The sequence below is a fragment of the Falco peregrinus genome, chromosome 5 (assembly GCF_023634155.1).
Source record: "Falco peregrinus isolate bFalPer1 chromosome 5, bFalPer1.pri, whole genome shotgun sequence".
Classification (NCBI taxonomy): domain Eukaryota; kingdom Metazoa; phylum Chordata; class Aves; order Falconiformes; family Falconidae; genus Falco; species Falco peregrinus.
The window spans coordinates 76717903-76739478 of record NC_073725.1 but is presented as its reverse complement, the minus strand read 5'-3'; the positions used below and the strand labels follow the sequence as shown (position 1 = coordinate 76739478).

The 21576-nt window shown below is 64.1% G+C and overlaps 1 protein-coding gene across 1 annotated transcript in view; it reads left to right on the top strand.

The window, feature by feature from the left end:
* Positions 1 to 271: 271 nt before the first annotated feature.
* LOC101920269 (mitochondrial import inner membrane translocase subunit TIM16) overlaps positions 272 to 21576 on the top strand; it is a 41449-nt gene continuing 20144 nt past the window's right edge. The window contains exons 1-9 of the mRNA XM_055804512.1: positions 272 to 405; positions 3984 to 4080; positions 4379 to 4453; positions 6238 to 6308; positions 6688 to 6871; positions 7521 to 7597; positions 8901 to 8951; positions 17799 to 17885; positions 18132 to 18214. Of these exons, the coding sequence (XP_055660487.1) occupies positions 346 to 405; positions 3984 to 4080; positions 4379 to 4453; positions 6238 to 6308; positions 6688 to 6871; positions 7521 to 7597; positions 8901 to 8951; positions 17799 to 17885; positions 18132 to 18214 (785 nt within the window). The 5' untranslated portion in view covers positions 272 to 345. The remainder of the gene's footprint in view (positions 406 to 3983; positions 4081 to 4378; positions 4454 to 6237; positions 6309 to 6687; positions 6872 to 7520; positions 7598 to 8900; positions 8952 to 17798; positions 17886 to 18131; positions 18215 to 21576) is intronic.

Sequence of the window (21576 nt, the reverse complement as noted above, 5' to 3'; positions counted from 1 at the left end):
GGGTGGCGGCCCCGGGTGCCCGAGGGCAGGCAGCCGCGAGCTGGTGACCCCGAATCCCTGCGGCAGAAAGGCAATGTGGCTGCACGCCCCGGGACCCCCAGGAGCCGAGCGGCTCCGGCGCCGGGGTCGGCCCTGAGGGCAGGAGGAGGGTCCCGAGGAGCCGGGGCTGGGGTCTGTGGCCCGCTCGCGGTGCCCGCGCTGGGGGCAGCCGGGGGCACAGGCCACGCGTGGGGGGAGGGGCCGAGGGTGTGCCCAGCGCGGAGGGGCGGGGCCGAGCGCCGGGGGCGGGGCTGGGCCGGGCGCGGCTGGGCTCGGCTCGGTGCGGCTCGGTGCGGCCGGAGCACCATGAACCGCTTCAAGGCGTCCAAGTTCCGGCACACCGAGGCCCGGCTGCCCCGCAGGGAGGTGAGCGCCGCGGGATGCTCCCCGCCGTTCGGGACCGGGGGGAGCGCGGGCGCGGCGGGGCCGGGGCTCCCTGTGGGCAGACGGTAGGACCGGCCCCGCAGCGGCGGCGGGGCGGCTCTGGGTCCCGCTGCGGCGGCATCGCCGGTGTGGCGGGGCCGTGCCCGGGTCCCCCGCCCGGTGCCGGGCCGCGGTGCGGCAGCATCGCCCGTGCGGCCCCTCCTTGGCACCCGCCACTTCCCACCGCCGTGTCCGCGGGGGCTTCACTGCCGCAGGGTCCTCTGCCGCCGGGCGCCAGTGGGGAACCCCAGCTCTGTCCTGGGGTGGTGCAGCCCCCCCGGCTGGGAGCTGTGCCGGTGCAGCCGGCTTGGGACACCCGTCCCGTGGCGGCAGGGAGCCAGGCTGCACCGCGTCTGCCGCCAGGCCGTGGCTGGGCACAGGCGGTTCGTGCTGCTGCCATTCCAGTTCGGCTTGGTGCTCCCCCTCTGCTCGACCCTCCCCGGGTGGCTTGCCTGTGCCAGCTGGGCAAGCATGCACCCTGAGCGTGAAATGCTGGGCCCCACTCCTGCCACCCTGCTTCCGCAGGCAAAGAGGAAGCACTGGGGCCCTGTGGGACAGTGCTGAGCTCCATCACCCTGCCCACAAGCTGTGGAGCTTGGCACCGCTGGGGCCAAGTGGTCTGGTGGGTCTCACTGGGCAGCACAGAGCCATGTGGTGCCCAGCTCTGGCCTCTGCTCCATGTATGACCAGCCCCAATTGTGCTGAGCATCGTAATCCATTTTGGTGCATGGTGTCAGCAGCAGGTAGCCTTGTCCTGCTTTATCCCAGGCTGCGGAGCTTGGCCGGGGTGCTCCCCCAGATCCCTGTCCCCTGCAGGTTTGGCAGGGCAGGGGCAGAGGTACGGGGTCAGGGCAGGATTGTGCCAGGTGAGCCATGTCAGAAAGTGTTACCAGGGCACGTAGCACTTCTGGGGCTCCCCAGAGCCAGACACCTTTCACCCAGCATCTCTGCAGCACTGTGAGCAAGGCTGCTGTGGCTCTGCCACAGTGGAGGCGGATGGTGGGGTTCTACCTGGATGGCTCCCAGCAGGCAGGAGCTGGTACAGCTGGAGCAGAGTCCCTGCCAGGGACAGTCCCCTGTGGGGAAGGGACAGCATGGGCCAGTTGTGTGGCATAGGCTGCTCTGGTTACCAGTCGTGCCGGGGTGACGCGGGGGTATGGGAAGCTTTGGCTTACACCATGTGGCCAGAAGTGGAGGGCCCAGGCTGGATGGGTGCTGCTGCTAAAAATCATTGCATCTTGCTGCTTTTGAAAAGAATTTGGGGGCCCCAGGGCCACCAAAATGTTTGTTGCCCAGCCCTTCGTCATCAGCACTCTACTTCCCTGTAACTTCCCAGCAAAGCTGTCCTTGTGCCAGGCTGGCCTGTCCTGCACTCACGTGCTTCTGCAGACCCAGCAAGCACCTGAAACATCCTCCTGAGCCTCAGCTGTAGGAGGGGACATGGTGGCCCCCGCCGCTGTTCCCAGCCTCTAGCATCTCACCACCCCTCGGCATGCCAGCCTCAGTGCATTTGCAGAGCAGGTGGCAGGTCACTGACATCTCAGCTGGCTGAGCATATGGCTGCAAACCTCAGGGTGCAGATGAGCTGCTGCCAACAGCCAGCCTGGGGAGCGTGTGTGTTTGTGCAGTGTGGGTGCTGAGATGCCTGGCCATCGGAGGGTCCCTGCAGGCAGGGACATTCCCATCACCGCTGCCCTAGTGTCTGTTCCCATGGTGGGGGAGGTCTGCTGGACACCGAAGGGCAGCATGCTCTCACCCCAGTGTGTGGGCAGGCATCTGCTCTGCCTCCATCAGCCCACACCAGGCTCGGCACGTGGGAGGTGGCCTTTCTGAAAGGCATTTCCCATCCAGGCATGAAATGTGTCCCTGGGAAGCAAGACCACATCACCCAGCTTTGCGAGGCAGGAGGTGGGAGATGGACATCTCATCTCCAAACCCATCTCAGGTGTCACAGCGGGAAACTGCTGCTCGTGTCCCCAGCTGAGCAGCCTGTTTGTGGAGGTGAAGGCAGACACTTGACCTGGCCAGATCAGGAAGTGCAGTGTAAGCACCAAGGATCACATCTGAGTTGCTTCTCCCCTTCAGGCTGTGTCTGCAGGGCTGTGCTGGCAGAGGTGCCCTGAAAGCTTGCCGTTTGTTTTAAGGACGTAGCCAGGATGGTACCATATGCTTTACCAGCCTCCCTGGCACGCTGTGTGAAGGATTGCTTCCCCCAGGGCTCCTGGCTGCATGCGGGGATGTTGCAGGGCCAGGATGGACCCGCTCAGCTGTCCCCCTGTAAAATCTCACTGCAGGGGTCCTGCCTGGCACCCCCAGATGCTGAGGGCCAGATGTGGCTGGTGTCTCCCCTCACTGAGAGACCAGTGCGGGGTGATAGGACACAGATTGTGGGGCCCTTCCTCCTGGGTCTTGCTCATGCTCCAGACTTGTTCCCCATCTCTGCTTCAGCCCCCTGCGCACCTGCTGGGTGCAGGGAGAGGAACTTGCGTTCGGCAGGAGAAGGGTTAACAGGTCTGCCACCGAGCAGGCTGCTGTGACAAGGACCAGAGGAAGTTCTGCAGGAACTGCTGCTCTCTGTCAGGCCTCAAAAGGAAACTGTGCAAGGAGAGGAAACCCAGGGCTTGTCCTTTTGGGGCTGCACACACAGCTCGCTTCCCTGCAAAAGGCTCTGCCTTGTGTGTGGGGTATCCAGTGCTGCGGACACCCACTGCAGCTCTTTGCGATGCCCTGTGGCCACTGGTAGGCATATAGGCATGATGGCAGCTGCAAAACACCCGCTGTCACCTTTGCTTGAGGGCTGGACTTGGCCCTGGGTGTGCCAAGTAGCTCCTGATCCTGGTGCCCACTTGAGGTTGGGTGTCTGTGTCACCCAGAGCGGGTCTGGCTGATGCAGGGCATCCCAGTGCCCCACAGGTGCAGTGCTCGGCTGTGGAGTAGTGGTGGGAAACACTGCAAAGTGGGGATTTGGTTTTGGAGCTGTAATGAATTTCCTTTGCTGCACGTCCATGTGGGAAGCATGCTGATGGAGGTGTTTATGTGCCTTGGTCAGCCACAGCCCAACCCTGTGGTGCTTCATAGCCCAAGACCCTCTGTCCTGCCCCAAATTCCCTGACACTGGTTTATCGCAAAGTCCTCTGAGCCCTTCCCACCATGGGAGAGCCCAGGCCTGGGACAGTTTCAGGGAGAGGCAGTGCTCTCTCCCATTGCTGGCAAAGCTGGCCCTGAAGCCTCCCACCCCAGTGAGGGGCTACGCTTTTACCCAGGGACCACGAGCAGCCATGTTGCCCAGCCCTCCTAGAGGATGGGGCCCTGCAAATGTGCCTCCAGTACGATCCAGTTGGTGTTGGCAGCCTCCAGGTAGTGCCAGGTCCACCGGCATGGGAGCTCCGTTGGGGCTGAGGGTCTCTGTCAATGCTGTGGCAATGCTTTGTTGTGTCCCCTCCAGCCATGCTCTGGCCACAACATTGGGCCCCTCTAAAACAGATGCATCTCCTGACATGAGTTTTCCTTCTCCATCCCAGGCCTGGATCGGGGGCATCCGAGCAGGCTCTGTTGCATCCTGTGGGAACCATGTGAAGGCCAGCTGTCACTGGATCGTGTTCAATGCCGAGGCAACAGGTGAGGCACAAGGGAAGGGATGCTGGGTGCAGCTGGTGGGGCATGGATTTGCCCCTGTGGTCCCTGTGGGGCTGGGTGGTGTGTCAGCCCCATGGACCCCAGAAGGCACGAGGGTGAGTGGAGGAGGCTCTCCCCAAGTTCTCCTAAAGGTGCTGACAATCTCACACCTCTTAGCTTGCATTGCAAAGCTGGGTACACCCTGCTGCATCCCAGGCTGTGGGGGTTCCTGGGAGCTTCTTCTGGGTGATGGGTAGGCTGGTGGGCAGCTGGTGACCTGCTTCTGTGTCCTCTCCTGCAGGTGTGCTGGGTGTCGTGCCACTGGAGTGCAAAGATGGAGGCAAGAGGACCGTGGCTCAGCTCTGCTGCCACTCAGGTGAGCTGGGTGTCTGTCGGTCCCAGTCTGGCTTGTCCTGTACCTTCACCGTGCTGTGCACCAGGGCACCAAGGAGTCGGGTACCACCTGCCACCTCCACAGCAGGCATTTGGTCCTGCATGGGCTGTGCGGAGGGGCTCAGGTGCTGAGTCCCAGCCTGGCATGTCATGATGGCCTGTCTCCAAGGCAAGGGGCTGAGAAAGCTGCTGGACTCCCCAGGGACCATCACACACAGGCAAGGTGGCCCTGACATGTCTCCCTTGTGTACGAAGCACAAGCCAACTGCAGCCGTGCTGAGCACATGGGGCTCTTGTCAGGCTGGGCTTTTGCTAAGGAGCTGAATTGATCCACAACCCTTCATCTCTCGAGCTGCAGGGAGGTCTGGATGTGTAGCTCTTGCTCACACTCTTCCTCTAGCACACTCTTCCTCTAGCACCCTCTTCCCATGTTACTCATTGCATGCCCTGAAATTCCCAGTACGTGCAGTGCCAGGCTGCTGGAGGAGCTGGGGATGGCATCAGCACGGGGTGTACCTGGCTTCAGCAACGGGAGGAACAGGCTGGACCGGTGGCTACATGGCCCTGAGCAGCCCTGACGTGGGCAGAATGAGTGCTGCAGCGGAAGAGGCAGCTGGCAGCATTGCCAGTGGCAGAGGAGCATGTGCCGTGGGGGTGGAGGGCTCTGCCTCCTGTCCAGGCATGGGGAGTGAGTGGTGGGGAGCTCAGGGTACCCCTCTCCTGGTGTCAGAGCAGCAGTGCCAGCCTGGGGGCACTGACACCCCATTTCCTAAAAACTGCGCCAGAGTAGCCAGAGAGGAGCCAGTCCCAGCACCGCCTTACCGCGTGTGGTGCCTTGGCATCACTGCAGGGCTGCGTGGCGTGCCCAGGCTGTGCCACCTCCGCCCAGCTCTGTCCCTGCCCCAGTGGCATGGGGCTGGGCACGGGGAGCTGCACTGCACTCGCAGGCGGACCACGAGCTCTGCTGCTCCCAGGAGAGCTCTGGAGGGGTGCACTGGCAGTCAGCACAACATTAATGGCTTCTTAATGAGATTTAGCACGAGCCCTTTGAAGCTGGCTGTGCCAGAGCAACGCCTCCAAAGCGGGGAAAAGATTTTTCTTTCCTCCCGGGGCAAATGCAGCAGAGCAAGCTGCTCGCTTTTCGTGCCTCCTGGGCCCGTCTCTCGGCAGCCTCCTGGAAGCGGAAAAGTACACAGTGACCTACTTTCCTGAGTGTGCCAAACGCATCTGAGGGGCTGCTGCTGACAGTACCAGCCTTTCTCCCATGGGGCCCCACCACTGGAGCCATGAGGAGTGTCCCTGCTGCCGGCACACTGAGCCGGGGCGTTACAAAGGGAGCCTTGTTACCAGCACGGCCCCAGCTGGCTGCGGCGAGCCGGCATCCAGGCTGGCACAGATGCCCTTGTGCTGTTTGTGGTTCTCCCTCTGCCTCCTGGGGATGTCCGACCTGAAATTGGAGCCAAACCTGGGTGGCGGTGGGTTAGACCGGGAGATGCAATTGCACAGTGCTACCCTTCATGGCTCTGGTTGCCCGACGAAGGGGTGAAAGACCCTGACGGACAGACAGCGTGGAGCGGCTCAAGCTCTCGCAGCAAAGCTGAGCTGCTCCAAAGTGCCTTGGTGGGGCTGGATCTGACCCCAGCTGCCCGCGCCTGCCTGTACCTGTGTGTGTATGAAAAGAATCCGAGGCTGGGGAAGAGAAAAGGTAGGCAGACATGCTGTCTGCAGGGGTGAGGTGAGTCTGAACTTCTGCCCTTCTCCTTCCAGATGTGGTGACAGACTTTGACTTCTCACCCTTTGATCAGCTCCTGCTGGCTACGGGCTCTGCTGACGAGACGGTGAGTGCTCGGTGCCGGGGATCCCAAGGGGGCACCCTGTGTGCTCAGCTATGTCTGGGATTCACTGTAGAGCCCGGGGGAGATGGAGCCAGAGTGACGGGAATAAGAGGAGCCTGGGGAGGAGGGTGCCAGCCTTGGGGAGCGGTGTGGGATGTCCCCAGGTTGTAGGGGACAAGGTAGATGGTGTTGGCTGGGGATCATCCCTCTCCCACCTGAGATGCCTGGAGCTCTGATTCCACCGAGCAGCAATGAGGGATTGCTGGGTACCTTTAGGGACCAAAGCCTGGAAAAGCAGCAAGCCCAGGTCGAGTGCTGCCGGCACCCAGCCGGGTCCCTCTCACCTGCGCCGAGACTGACCCACCTCTCCTTGGGGCTGCAGGTGAAGGTGTGGCGCCTGCCTGAGAGCAGCCAGGACATGCCTGGTGGTGCGGGGCTGACCCTGGGGCCCGGGGGGGGGCCAGTGGACATGCTGCAGTTCCACCCCACAGCGGACGGCATCCTGGCCAGTGGCGCAGGGAAGCAAGTCACCGTCTGGGACGTTGGGCAGCAGCAGCCGCTGACAGGTAGGCATGGCTGTGCCTGCCAGCTTCTGCCCGCAATGTGTATCTCTGCTGTGCTGGTGCCTGGGCTCAAGCAATGGGCTCAGGTCCGGACCTCGGTGCCACTGTGCAGGCAGCCCAGGTGGCTTTTTGGGCAGGGGGCACTGCAGCCCCTTGTGCACGTGCATGGGCTCCCCTGTGCCCTGACGTAGTGGTGTAAAAGGCTCCTGTACTGCCCAGGGTGTCTGTAGCAGCTTTGCTGGGGATCCCCTGGGGTGGCAGGTCCTTCTCCCTGCATGTCCCAGTGCACAGGTAGATGTGGGTGCTGTGGGCTGTTGCTGACCAGCGTTGCCCAGACCTCAGGTAACGTGATGGGGAGAGGAGGCTGGGCAGCAGCACAGGGGTGTAAGTGCCCTGTGGCTTTCCCAGGGCTCCTGCCCTTTGTATGGAGCTGCCAGCGGTGTGGGGATGCTCCCTGCACGGACGTAGCAGCGTCCCGGTGGGCCCTGGCCTCTGCTCTGGCTGCTGCCAGCCCTTTGGAAAGGCCAGATCGCTGCTCCGTGAGGAAGCGCTCACGGGAGGGAGGGAGAGCAATGGCTCCTGCCGGTACACCTGCCTCGTCCACGGGAGGGACCCCGCTTATCGTGGTCCTGAGCCTGCTTTCCGCCCGCAGCCCTGGACTCCCACGGGGACCAGCTGCAGAGCCTGGCCTGGAAGCGAGACGGCCGGCTCCTCGGCACCTCCTGCAAGGTGAGCGGCTCAATGGCCGGCCTGGCTGCGGCACGGCCGGGCGGCACCCGGCTCCTGAGGGGGGGGAGGGGGCGCAGGTCACGCGGTGACCCCGTTTTGGCGAGAAAAAGGCAGGAATGGGGTCAGCGCGCGGCGCCGGAGCCGCGGAGGGCGGCAGCACTAGATGGCGCCTGGCGCCCGGCAGCCGGCGGTGCAGGCAGCATGGCGGGCGGGCCGGGCTGGCCCAGCGGGCCAGCTCAGCGGGCAGGGAGGGCGGGCGGCGGGGTGGCCCAGCGGGCCAGCTCAGCGGGCAGGCCGGGCGGCAGGGTGGCCCAGCAGGCCAGCTCAGCGGGCAGGCAGGGCGAGCGGCGGGGTGGCCCAGCGGGCCAGCTCAGCGGGCAGGCCGGGCGGCAGGCGGGCCTCCGCGCCCAGTGTGGGCAGTGCGGGCGTACGGCCTGAGCAAGCGGCCTCCCCTCGGCGCCAGGTGTGCGGGGCCAAGCGTGCAGCGCAGCACCTGCCAGGCCCCCAGGCAGCGCACAGGGGCCGGGGGGCCGGGACCCAGCGTGCCAGCCCAGCTGGGCGAGCAGCCCAAGCCCACGGGTGGAGGAGCCCTCGGCCCCCTGTGCGGAGGGCGGAGGCTGAGCGAGCAGGTGGGCCCAAGATGGAGCGTGCAGGCTGGGTGTGCAGGCGAAGCGAGCGATTGGAGCCCGTACCAAGTGTGCAGGCTGAGCGCAGGGGCTGTAACCCCAAGCCATGCCATCTGGGGTGCGGGTCTGCCTCCAAGCTGTGCCGTGTGGCCAATGAGGCCCGGTACAATACCGTGCCGTGCCATGGGGGTCTAGCTGGCACAACGTGCGCTCACCAAATAGCACCCTGGCAGCAAGGCTGGCACTGGGGCACCTCTGTGCTGCCTCTGTGTCCCAGACTGCCCTTGCTGAAGGGCACCCCACGCCCTGTTTGGCTGTGGGGTACCAGACAGAAGAGAGGCTCCCTCCCCTGCCCATGGGTTGCTGGAGTGCTGGCAGGATGGTAACCAACGGTCAGGCTCCAGCTCTGGCTCTGTTTTCCCCTTCTCTGGGAGCAGTTTTGAGGGTGTGGGGGTCCTGGTGAGGCTGTGGGGGTCCTGGGGCTGCACCCCTGCCAGCAATGTGGGGCAGGACCTAGAGGACACTGAAAGCCTTCCATAGGGGCGGGCACTGCAGGCAGGAGAGTGATGGGCAGCAAGGAGGGGGGCTGCTTGCTCCAGTTTTCTGCCAAATACAGCCTGACATCCCACTAGCCACAGGGTCCTTAACCCTCCTCTGTTTTCTTTTTATCTCAAAAGGACAAGAATCTGCGGATCTTTGACCCTCGAGCCAGCCCAACTGCCTCCCAGGTACTGTCCCTCCCGGGTGTGCTGGGTGCCATGGTGCAGGCAGCCCTGCCCAGCCAGGGTGCCCACTGCCTGCTGTGGGGTGGGCTTTGGAGCTCCAAACTGTCCCAGCCCTAGCACGGCTTGGGAGAGGCCCCAGCGGCAACGCGGTGGAGAGGCTGAGGGCAGGGGGAACAGGGCTGCCTCATCCTACACCCCGGTGGGCTTCAGCATTGGATACCTCTGCCCTCCCCCCAGGTCGGCGAGCTCCCCCAGTGCAGTGGCATGCTGCTGCTGGGGCTGTCTGCCTGCGGGCAGTGATCCAGCACCCTGCAGGCGGTGATCCCAAGCACCATGGGCAGGAGGGCTGCGGTGGGGCTGCAGGCTCCCGGGCTCCGTGCCACTGTGTGGGAGCTGGGCAAAAGGCTCTTGGGGATGAGGACCTGCAAAGGGTGATGGCTGGGTGGCTGGATCCGCACAGCTCAGCAAATAGCAGCCATTAGGAAATAAGTAGAGGACTTAAGCCTTGACATCGAGTTTAAACAGCCTCTTATTAGAGGTTTCCTGTGGCTTGAGGGCTCTGGCTGCCAGCGACTGCCAGCCCTCACTGCAGAAGGGGCTGGAAGCCTTTGGGAGGGGAGGGATGCAGCGGAGAGCAGGGCGAGATGGCTGCAGTGAGCTCTGCTGCTCCTTGTGCCTCTCTTGCCACTGGTGTGCACATACCCATGGGCTCCAGGCACTGATGGCCTGTGGTGCCTGTGCTCAGGCACAGCAGTAGCCCTGGGCAGTGACCGGAGGAGCTGGTGCTCTTGGCAGTATGCTGCATTGGGACCCTCCAGTTGCCTCTGCATGGAGCCCAGGTGCTGAGCTCCTGTAAGGTGCTTTCTGCAGGTACGTGTGGTGCCCTGACCTTTCAGGCAGCCTTATAAATACAGCACCACAACATATAAATATAAACCCAACGGATGCACGTGCAAACAAGCCAGGGCAAAGGGCTCCCAGCCCTCAAGTGGCCCCTGTGACGTTCCCCTGCTCTGGGTGCCACTTGGTGTGGATGGAAGGTACCAGTGTCTGCTCCTAAATTCATCCTGCGCCTATCCACCGACAGCCCCAGGCGCTGCTCCCTTCCCTGCCTGCCCCCTGCTTCTCCCCCTGCCAGACCTGTCAGCTTGTATAATGGCGTTTCGGCAAAGCTGTGAGCGCGATGGGCTCGAGCCAAGTCTCCTGGGGAGGGTGGACTCTGTCTCGCTGAGCTATTAAAAATAACGTGTGAATGATGGTGGCTGTTCAAAGCAGGCAGCTCACTTCCCTCCACTGCCGTCTGATCCAGCCCGGGGCCAGCATTCGGGGTTTGCCAAGAGAAATATGCACCTTCTCTGCCGCGGCCGAGCACTGCCGTGCCGTAGCCCTAACCCCAGCCGGCTGAGAATTGATGAAGATGTTTAGTCTTGGAGAAGTACTGTGCTGAAGGGGAAAACTTTAAAATGCCATAAATCCTCTAGAAGTTTGTGCAGGGCTTGCTTAGCCAAGAGGAATAGCACTCCCGTGTTCTGTTTTTTCTTTTTTCCCCGGCTGCTGGAGGGCCGGGTTATTTGGAAAGGCTCCTTCTCCCCTGGGCCAGCGTAGTTACAAAACCGGGTGATGCTGGGGCCGCCGTGCAGTGCCAGCACCTCGTGAGCTCCTGGCTTTGAAGTTGCCTAGTTTTTCACAGCAGTGAGCAAGGTGAGCAGCGCGATGAGTTTTCCAGCTGGGCTGGCCCCTGCAGCACCGCGGGCTGGGTTTCCTCAGCAGCAGGCCAAGGTCTTGGGCTCAGGCTCGGCACTGCTGCTGGCTCACCCCAGTCCCTTTGCAGCACACGGTGCCGAAGCCAGCTTTGACAGAAAGCTGTTTCTCTGGCTGGTTTTCTTAATTTGCCACACCTGCTTCATTAAGCCATTCCTTCTTTTAGAGCAGGGGGAGAAGGGTGAAAAGGAGCTAAAATAAGAGCCTCGGGGAGGAGGGGTCACCAAGTGATGTTTGATGCTGCTGTCAGGTCTCACGGATGCAGCACACATGGGGCTGGGGACCGAGGACGGGTGGCAAGGAGGGTAACTGGCAGGCTGCCTGCACTCCGTGGCAGTGCCCCTGGCGGGGGCCTGAGCCCCCCAGTCCCAGCTATGTCCGTGGCAGCTATTTTGAGCACATCCAGTAGTAGGCAGAATCACATGACACAGCAAGAGTGGCAGGGCTGGGGTCTGGCTGACCCCACAGGGTGCCCAGTACGTACACAAGGCCATGGTTTCCCTTGGGAGAGCAGTGGCCTCATCCTGCTTCACCCCCAGCCTCTCATTGCTGCGTCTGGACTGGAGCAGGGAGCTGCAACTTCAGCAGCCCCTTTGCGAGCATTAGGGCTGTGCTTGCACCCCATTGCTGCTCAGTGTGCCTCCTTGGTGCCCCTAAACTGGCAGTGGAGATGGCGGAGCCACCCCTTTGCTGCAGCGGGTCCTGCTGTGCCTCCCTGTGCAGCTGCAACTCCCCCTGCCTGGCTGGGGCTGGGGCTGAGTGCTGCTGTCCTGGAGGGGTCCTGTGAGTCCCAATCTCTGCCTCATCCCCTCCCAAGGCCGCACTGCCCTGGCTGCAGCCTGCCCTCCCCTCCCATGGCTGCTGATGCTCGCCCTCCTTGCCTTGACTCTCTTGCTGGAAGCGAGTCACATCCTCTTCCTCATGGCTTTGGCTCTGCCAGGGCTCAGTGCTTTGCTGCTCCCGCCCTCGCCCACCCTGCAATGTGGGGCAAACCCCACAAAACTTCCCTCCCACATCCCCCTGGGACGTGCCCTTGGGGTGCATCATGCACTGGCGTGAGGGGACAGGGGACAGAGTACTGAGCAGGGGGGTCGGGGCACTGGGAGGGTGCCCATACCCCGGCTGATGCCCCACGTGGGTCACCAGGACCAGTGCAGGGCAGGGATTTGGGTATGGCATGGGTTACTAGGATGGCATCTCTGCTTGCCCACGCCCCTGGCCAGCCTCTCCTCTGGGTCCTGAGCTTCCCCTCCCTGAGGCTGGCAGGGGCAAAACACTGCCTGCACAGTGGGCCGGGGTCTTGCTTGTCCTCTCAAGCAGTGCTCTCCAAAGCGAGGTGCACACGGCAACCCGTGAGGGTGCAGGGAGAAAATACTAGACCTTCAGCTGTACATGCATATCATTGTATGCATCAATCAACCTATATCTGCTGGGGGTGCATCCTCAAAAATATTTACTGACAGGCATGTGCAATCAAAAACACTTGCAGACACTGCTGGAAAGAAGCTGGTGGCTCATGGGGGCAGAAAGCTGCTACATGGGAGGGACTGTCCTGCGCTGTGCGGGCAGCGTGGCTGCACGTGTGCTTGTGCCCCAGTTTGGTGCAGCAGAGCTGTGTCCAGCGGACACGGCATCACTCCCAGCCGGCAGCATGCGGAGCCGATGGGCCACATCCCGCCCCCGCACGCTGCGTGCATCTGGCCGGCACCTGGCTCCCATTACAGGGCCGGGGTGGGTGCCGTCGGCGCTGGGCTGCGGGGCTGCCGCCGAGCGCGGCCAGTGTGGGATGGAGAAGAGCTGGCTTCGTTCTCACGAGAAACTTCCTCCGCCGGCATTTCAGCAGGACCGGGGGCGAGGGAACGGCCACGCGCACCGGGCGAGTGCACACTCCTGCTCACATTTTAATGAACTCTGGTTTAGTGGTGGGACCGGAGCTGAGGGCGCCTGGGGACAGCCAGGAGGGTGTCCCCATGGGTTTGGCCCTGCTGTGGGTTTGTCCCTCCACCTGGTGGGCTATGCTGGGGCAGAGCTCAGGGCCTGGGAGCACATGGGGCTCACAGCCCTGCAAGCACACCCAGTGTGGGGCAGGACTGTGCTGTCCCGCTGAGGCTGGGGGTGCCCCAGCCCTGCCTGTGGCCCCAGGGGTAGGAGAGGGACTCCAGCCCCTCTCCCAAGCTGTAGCCACCATCCCATGGGCCACATCAACCCCTGCCGCGGTGGGAGAGTATGGCAGGGAGAGGGTCTCCATGGGAAGCACGGCCGTGGTAGCGGGGCAATGCTGTGGTAAGGGCGATATCCAGGCTGGAGTAACCCATCCATACCCACAGCTAGGACCCCACAAATCCCTACGTGTCACCTCTGCCCAGTATCTGGCTGTCAGTGTGGGGCTGGCTGGGGACTGCTTGCTGGGGGAAGGCGCATCAGGACATAGAGAGACTTTTAGCCTTCTTCCCCCCCACCCCATCAGCGTGGTATCCCACGCTGGGGTCACCCCGGGGGTACCTGACTCCCAGCCTCAGCAGCGGCTTCCTCCAGGCTGGGGGAAGGTCTGCAGCATCCCACATTCCCAAGGAGACCGTGGGAAGCTTTGAAAAAGTTGGCCTGGCTCTGGGCTGCCTATTTATAGCACCGTGCGCTCGGCGCTCTCATGCTTCTGTTCCCCAGCGTAGCTGCACGGGACTGTTTATATTTCCTCTGCTCTGCTTCCCCCTCGGCCGTCCTTCCCAGGAATGCCGCTTGGTATGGCAGACATGGGGAAGTCAAGGAGGATTCGGGATGAGCCAGCAGCATCGCAAGGGATGCGGGTGCACAGGGGCACTGGCTTGCCCTCACCTGGGTGCCCTTCCCTCGCACTGGGGACAGCCCTGCTGGCGCAGCAGGGTGCAGGTCCCTGCCTCGCTCACCTGGGGCTCCAGCACGGCACTGCAGGAGCCCTCGGCTTGCTGCCCAACCTGGGGTGCCGGGGAGGCTCATGCTCAAGAGGGCAAAGGCGTTTTGGGGATTTGGTAACGGCCTCATGGCAGAGCTTGCAGGGACAGTGGCTGCAAGAAGAGATGTGGGAGAGGAGGAATGGGTGCTGATGGGTGCTGCAGTCTGACCAGCCCGTGTGGCCAGCGAGTCTCCCCTCACCTTCCCCGGGGAGGGAGCTGTGCTCCCAGCCCGACCCCATGCCGGGGCATCAGTGCTGAGGTGGGAGCCTCCGCAGCCATAGGGCTGTCCCGGTGGGAACCCGCTCCCCTTCCTGCCCTTGCTGGGCCAGCAGCATCCCCTGGGACATCGCACTGGCCTCGTCGAGGGCAGGAGGGCCTGGATCCCCTGGGACATCACACTGGCCTCATCAAGGGCAGGAGAGGCCGGACCTAGGCTGGGGGCTGTGCTGGCGGGGGGGAGGGAGAGGCAAAGCCTGCACGGCACTGATGGTGCCCAGCTCCCCAGGGGCACTGCAGTGATGCTGCCCTGTCCCTGGGATCAGGAAGGCAGCACAGGCAGGAGGGGGCTCACCCTGCTCTGCCCCACCATGACACAGATGCCTCACACCCAGCAGTGGGCAGGGGCCAGTGCTGGCAGCGTGATGGCTACCAGAGCATCGCCACTGCCATGTGTGGTGGCTGGGATCCCTGGGGACAGGTGGCAGCTCCTGGTCTCCCCGAGTTCTGGGCAGAGATCAGGAGCAGGGTTGGCTTGGAAGAGGCTGCTCTGCTCTCCTGACCACCTCTGGAGTAACTGAGATTTGGCAATGGAGGGAGATCGTTCACGTTCTGGTGCCAGAGCAGGATGCGGTGCCATGGTTAGCCCCCTCGGCTCCCCAGGGAGCCGTTCTTCCTGCCCTCTGCAACTTTATGGGGTTTGGAGGGAGCCACGGCTTCCCCCATGTGCATGGACCCGTGCCTTTGGTACAGGGAGGAGGCGTCTGTCCCCAGAGCCCATGGCAGTGCCCCGGTCTGGGGGGACCCCCTCCCTCCTGCCCTGGCACCCACCAGCAGACGGATGGCTCAACCTGGCCCTGGTGCCTCCTGTGCCCACGCAGGACCCTCTGCTGGGGTTGCTTTCCACAGGGGTAAGATTCTTGTGGTCTGCTAGCCATGCTCATGGTCTGCTAGCCACAGGCAGGGCTGAGCTGTCCTGGCCCCTGCCAGCCACAGGGTCTCTGCCAAGGGCAGAGCTGTGACCCCCGCAGCCACCTCCCACCCATCCAGCCCCACGGCTCTGCCCTGGGCTCCCCACCTCCAGCTCGCCTTGCTGTGCATCCTGGCTGAGGGTAGCGGCTCCCACGGAGCCAGGGATCACCAGGGATCACCCCGGCACCGCAGCAGTGTTTGCTTTGTGTTGGGCTCTCCCAGGCAGCCGAGGAGCTGAAGGCGGTTGCTCCCCGTGGGCAGCTGTTACCAGCTCACCCAGCCCTGCCGCAGCATTGCTGCCAACAGCTGTGTCCGACGGGCCAGCCCCCCCGCAGCCCCCTGCGTCCTGCAGCCGAGTGCTCCGGGCTGCACGGGGAGCGCTGTGCGTACTGGTGCTGTACCCAGCCTGTGCTGGGAGGGATGTGTTGAGATGGGGAGAGGGACAGCGCTGGGAAACCCTCCCCATGCAGCTGATCCAGCTCTGAGGAGGGAGCACGAGCTCCCTCCAGCCTGGGCTGCCTGAAACCAGCTGGGCTGCACCCGTGCAATGGGCTGGAGGAGGCTGGGCTGCCTCGTCTGGCGTGGCTGGGGAGCTGGGAGGCCTCCTCGGCTCCCCATGTGCTGGCCTGGCACTGGTGGGCTCTGCTCAGCCTGCCAGGGGGGTGAGCAGCTCAGGAGGGATGCCTGGCCCTCAGGCTGCTGCTGGTCCCCTGCTCCAGGGACACGGTGGGGTCCCCAGCATCACCCCAGGCTGGATGCCAGAGTCTGTGCCCAGCCCCAGGGACCCGCAGCAGCCCCACGGCTGCCCCGGGGCTCCCTGCTGACTGAACCACACCAGTGTCTACTGTTGGTGCCAGGTCACACAGCCCCATCTCTGCCAAGACTCTCAGCACCGGGGGAGAGGACACGGTGTGGGAGGTCCTCAGGGACCAACCCCCCTGCCAGGTCTGACTGCCATCTGGGCCCATACACTCGCCTCTGGCAACGTTGACACAGCCGGGTGCCTGAGCCACCACCAAAAGCGGAGCAGCCCAGCCCCAGCCCTGGCCTCCCCACATACTTGCTGCCATACGTACTGCTCAGCCAGGATGGAACTAATGCGGAAAACATGGCCCTGCGCCGCAGCCAGCACAACGTGGGCTGGGAGCAACAGCAGCATTGCCCTGCCCTCTGCCAGCCGTGCCGCCCGCCCTGGGGTCTGCCACTCGCCACCACCTCTGGGGTGCTGTGCTGGGTGGCCCAGGGGACCAGCCGTGCACGGGAGGCGGTGGAGCTGGCGCCGCTGGCTATCGAATCCCCAGCTGTTGAGTTTTGGATGCCACGGCCGCATGGCTCAGGTGCAGAAGTACTCTTCTGGCCGACAAGCAGGCTGGCCTCGGCTCCTGGGGTTTCCATCCCTCTTGGCACCGATCATGGGATGTGTTCCCTTCTCCAGGCCCTCCCCCTCCCCAGGAGCCAGCTCCTGTGTTAGTGTGTTGGAGGTGGGGGACGGGCCCCTCCTGCCCCACATCCTGCCCCGCGGCTGGGAGCGCTGGGCTCGGCTTGGCCAGCATTGCCACTTCCAAATGAGCTGCGCTGGCTGGAGAGTGCCGTGTTTGTGCTGGCAGGGAGACGTGCGTGCTGGAGCCAGGGGGAGGATGAGCTTGGCACCATGTGCCTTCTCCCGCCCTGGCTGTGGGTCTCTCCGGAGAGCAGGCATCCCTCTGGGTCTGGTGGCCAGCACTGGAAGAGGCTGCTCCCGGTGGGGTGTCTCTGGTGGGAGGGTGGGAGGTACGGCACCTCTACAGACCCTCGCCAGCCCGCCGTGGTGGCAGAGCCTCGCTGGCAGGCACAGTGTAGTTGTGACCCGGTGGTGCGCAGTGTTCACACCAAGGGGGATGCAGCTCACGGGACACAGCTCCTCCGGCACCGCGTCAGCATGGACGTGCCAACCCGGGGGGCTGTGGACATGTGGGCACCCTCCTGTGCCCACCCCATCCCTCCTGCCCCCACGCCAAGTCCAGCTGCCCTGCACGGAGGTGCCGGAAGCGCCACGCTGCGTTTAGCTCTGGCAGAGTCCTCTGCTTTTCCATGCCAGCTCTGAAATCGTTAGCAGTCTTTTATTGGTGCTTTGCAAACAAGAGCGAGGGGGCTGCGAGCACTGCCTGCGCCGTGGGGTGAGTGCTGGCTGCCGGCTCCCACTGGGATGCTGGGAACCGCAGGACCCATCTGGGGGCCACGTGGGAACCGGCAAGGAGCTGCCACCAGCCCCATGGTGACTCTTTCCCTCCCATCCTGGGCAGAGCGGCACCAGGGCCTGTGGGGAGACCAGCCTGGAGATGGTGGGCAGGTCAAGGCGCTGATGTGGGCTGGGGGCGTCCCAGCCCCGGGGGGAGCCCAGGGCAGAGGTGGAGCAGGACTGCAGGGGCTCAGGGCAGTGTGGGGAGCGCAGCTGGGCTCAGTTTGCCATGTGTTTTGGTAGCATCCGGACACACAGCTCCTGCAGCCGGGATTCAGCACGGATTGAGAGCCTGGGGATGCAGCCAGGGAAGTAAGTCCCTCTGTCACTATGGCCACGGCCAAGCCTCTTCCCGTGCCTGCCAGCACGGAACAGCTTCCTCGCAGCACAATGGCCCCCGAGCCCCCTCACAGGGTGTGGGGAGAGCCCTGAGGGGCCAGGGAGCTGTCCTGTGCCCCTTCACGCTCACGTTACTTGCTGCCACCCTCCGCTCCTCGCCGGGAGCCAGGCCAGCCGCTCCACAATGCAACCACACCGGCACAGGATTGGGGCTGAGGACTGTCACCGCTTGCAGGCTGTCCCCACTGCACTGTCACCGTGGGCATCTCTCAGCGGAGTTGGGAGCCAGCACTTGGCTCCGTGTGCTTGGCCCCAGGGTGGTTCACAGCCACTGCCGGTGAAATGTGCATTCCACGTGGCATGCCTGGCATGGCTGGTGGCAATGCTGACAGCTGTGTCTCCTGTGCCTTGCAGAGTGTCCTGGGACACAAGAACAACAAGGACTCCCGGCTGCTCTGGATGGGCTCCAGCAATTGCCTCATCTCCATCGGGTTCAGCCAGGTACAGTCCTCACCCGGAAGGTGGCCCTGGCACCACCGGGATGTCCCAGCCCCACTCCCTGTGGCAGCTGTGCCAGGACCCAAGGTGCTTTTTGGATGGCCTGTCCCCCATGAAAGCAGGCGGTCCCCTCCACAAGTGACCTGGCCCTTGCTGGGGATGGAGGGAGGCTGGCTGGTGAAGGAGGTGGTGCTGCAGGGCTGGCCGGGCAGCCCTGGTGCCACCAACGTTGTGTCTGTGCCCCTGCAGATGCGGGAGCGGGAGGTGAAGCTGTGGGACACACGGCGGTTCGGCGAGGCGATGCTCACCATGGCACTGGACACCTCACCCGGGTAGGGATGGGGACTCACCACAAGGCAGGAGGACGGGCAGTGGGGACACAGGGTGGTGCAGCAGGGACGCCGTGGTCAGACACCCACGTGGAGCACAGTGGCAGAGCAGGAGGCGGCGGAGAGCTCCTGGCACCGGCACTGCTCAGCCACAGAGCTGGGGACAAGGCTGGGGATGGCATGGTCACATCCCCGGCACTATTTGGGTGCCATGGGGTGGTGGCAGTGCTGGGGATGGTGCGGAGGTGTCCCCAGCAGCGCTGAGGTGGGACGGGTGCTCTGTGGCACTGTGACGGGTGCTGGCACTGCTGGGGACAGCACAGCAGTGTCTGAGGTGGCTGTAAGCTGGGAGGGTGCGTGCACTGGGGTAGCACAAGACCTATGTGTGAGCCAATCCCTTCGGCTCTGCCCATGTTCTGGAGCAGCTCAGCCCCAACCACCCGCTCCTGGTGGCGCCGCAGTGATTTGTGCCATGGTGCTGTGGCGGCTGCCCAGCCAGCCGTGGCCAGGCCGGCGGCAGAGCCAGGCTCACCGGGCCTCCCTTGGGGAAGTGGAAGAGGAGCTTCTGCAGCTGTAAAGGGTCAGCGCCCCTTGGTAAGGCGCGATGGAGCTGTCTCCCATCTGCAGGGCACGGCAGAGGTGGGGAACGCTCTGGTCAGACCCAGCCTGGCCTCTCCCATGCTGCCCCGCGAGCTGGCTTAGTGTTGCGGTGTGGACAAGGCAACAGGACAGGGAGGAGGAGGCAGTGCCTTCATCCCACCAGGGTGATGGGGGTTTGGGGCAAGGCCCTTGCCGGGCTGTGCTGGAAGCTGCCGGCTCTCCCCAGAGCTGCTGGCAAAGCACAGGGACACCGGGAGCCTCGCTGCACGCCGGGCAGGCTCTGTGGTGGGCCAGCATGCTGGAGCAGGCTGGGTGGTCGGCAGCCGCTGGGTGCCGATACGAGGCCTCTGGCAAGGAGCTGAGTGAGCCGTGACAGCGGGGCCAGCCCTTGGCCACCGTGCCGGCTGCCCCCGCGCCACCGTGTCAGCTCTGAGCCGGCAGCCGGGGCTGACAGGAGGGGAGAGCATCGGCTGCGGGGATGGTGGGGAGGTGCTGGCACGGTGGCCGGGGGAGCAGCCCCAGGTGGGAGCAGGCAGGGAAGCTGCCGCAGCATCCCTCACCCTCTTGTGAACTCCCGGGGTGAGCAGCCTGCGGCTCTCCTGCTCGCCAGCCCCGCCGGCACAAAGGGCAAAGGGAGCCGCCGGGTGGCCATGTCCAGCCTCAGCGACCAGCCATCATTAGAGTCCAGAGTGAACACTCCCAAAGGAGGCCAGGGCACACAGCATGCTGCAAGGGGGACACTTTGGGGGTCCCTTATTGCTGCCAGAGGAGAATCCAGTGGGAATTACCCCAAATCCTGCTGCTTCACGCACCCTGCGTGCATGGGCCTCCCCGCCGGCGCTGGGCCGGGGCGAGCCAGCCCGGCTAAATTGGATGCAGACGCCAGGCTGTGCTCAGCCCCCTCTGCGCAGGCTGGAGTTATTTTGGCTGCTGGGTTTATCGGCCGCCAGGAATGCGGCTGGCGGGCGCTGCCTGCACGTCACGCTGGGCCTCTGCCGGCTTGCGGCTGCGTGGCGATACAGAGAGGGGCTGGGGGCAGGGGGGTGAGCGGGAACCCCCCTGTGCCGGGGAGCCGCCAAGGAGCAGGAGGTGCTTTTTTTAGGCCAGGAATGGCTGCGCTTCCAGCCCCAACCACTCCCCACCATAAATCTCACAAAGATGACAAATGGTGGAGGGGGATTTGGGCTGGCTCCCAGCAGCGGTGCCGAGTGGGGGCTGTGCTCTCCCTGCGGCAAAGCCGTCCTGACCGGGGGCCAGTGGGGTGCGGTGCTCGGGAGCCCCGGTGCTGTGGCTAGGGCAGGGGCGCAGTGTTGGGGGGGACCAGGTCCCCCCAGAGGCAGTGCCCGAACTGAGCTGCTGGTGCAGGGGGGTTGCTGGGTGCTGCTGCTGCAGGAACAGCAGTCTGGCACCCCAGGGATGGTGGAGCAGCTGGGGGTGCTCGTCGTGGATCTCCGGTGTGGCGGTGGGAGCCCAGCATGGGGCATGGGGGACTGTGCAGCAGTGCAGCGGTGCGGTGCAGGCCATGCTGCGAACCGCGCGTGGGGAGCCGGGCACAGCGGCAGCAGCTCATTGAGGCTCTTTGAGGAAGCAATCAGTGGGCGGGCAGGAAACTCATACCATTCATTACTGACACCCGGCCGGCAGGAAGGGGACCCCCGTCCCCACCGTGTCCGCACCGCATCCCCACCACGCCCTGCCACGGGGGCCCATGCCCACCAAGATGGCCATGTGTCCCAGGCACCATGTGGCACCCCGGAGTGGGGCCGTGGCATGCCCCAAGGTGGGGGACACCCCCAGCGTGCACCATATCCCATGGGGTGGCTGCACCCGGCCCAGCATCCATGGAGGGAGAGGACAGGGATGTGCCATTCACCCCCACATCAAAAAGTGCATTTTGGGGGTCCCCCATCCCAAATCCTGAGCAGGCAAGATCTTTGCGACCACATAAACCTGATTTTCAAAGCACCCCGGTTGTGCCGGGGCTGTGCTCAGGAGCTGATCCCCGGCCAGTGCCCAAACCCCTGAGGGAGCGGGTGGCAGGAGGCGCAGGTGTCCCCAGCCTCTCTGTGCCATGGTCCTCAGCATGCCGCCTTTGGGTACCTGCCGTTCCCTTCAATCCAGGTTTTGTCTTCCTCCCTGGCCCCCTTTAATTAGATCAAGGAGCAGCAGGGCAGGAGCCAGGAAGGGGCCTCAATAGGTTATTGTTGCCCTAAATTGCAACCAGCACCGGCGGGGTTGGGTTACTGGCTCCAACTCGGGGTCAGCGACCAGACCCCACTGCCGTGCGCCCGGCAGCCAGCGCCGCGCTGCCCAGGGATGGGGCCGTCACCATGCCAGGGCTGGTGAGAACAGCAGCTCCCTTGTGTCACCATGTCTTTTGGTGTCCCAAAAATGTCCCCATGGAGGCTGGGGGTGCACACTCACCGAGCAGGGGGGTGGGCAGCCTCCTGCCCATGCCACGGCTGGCTCAAGGCTGAGGGTGGGTTGGCATGGCTGAGGTCACTGTGTCTGCAGATGTCCTGGGGAGCCATGTCCCTGTGGCATGTGCCAGCGCAGGGCAGGTCTCCACAGGGCAGGACAGTGGTGGGGATGGCCAGGTGCCCTCCGCCCTTCACGGTGCAAAGTCCACCAGAGCTGGGAGGTGCTGAAGCCAGGACCTGCCGGCAGCGGGCAGCCAGCACGCCAGGATGTTTGTGGAGGAATTTGGGGCTGTTTGGCTCCCCCAGCGCTGGAGCAGGGCCTGGAGGGGCCTGGGTGGTTCCCCA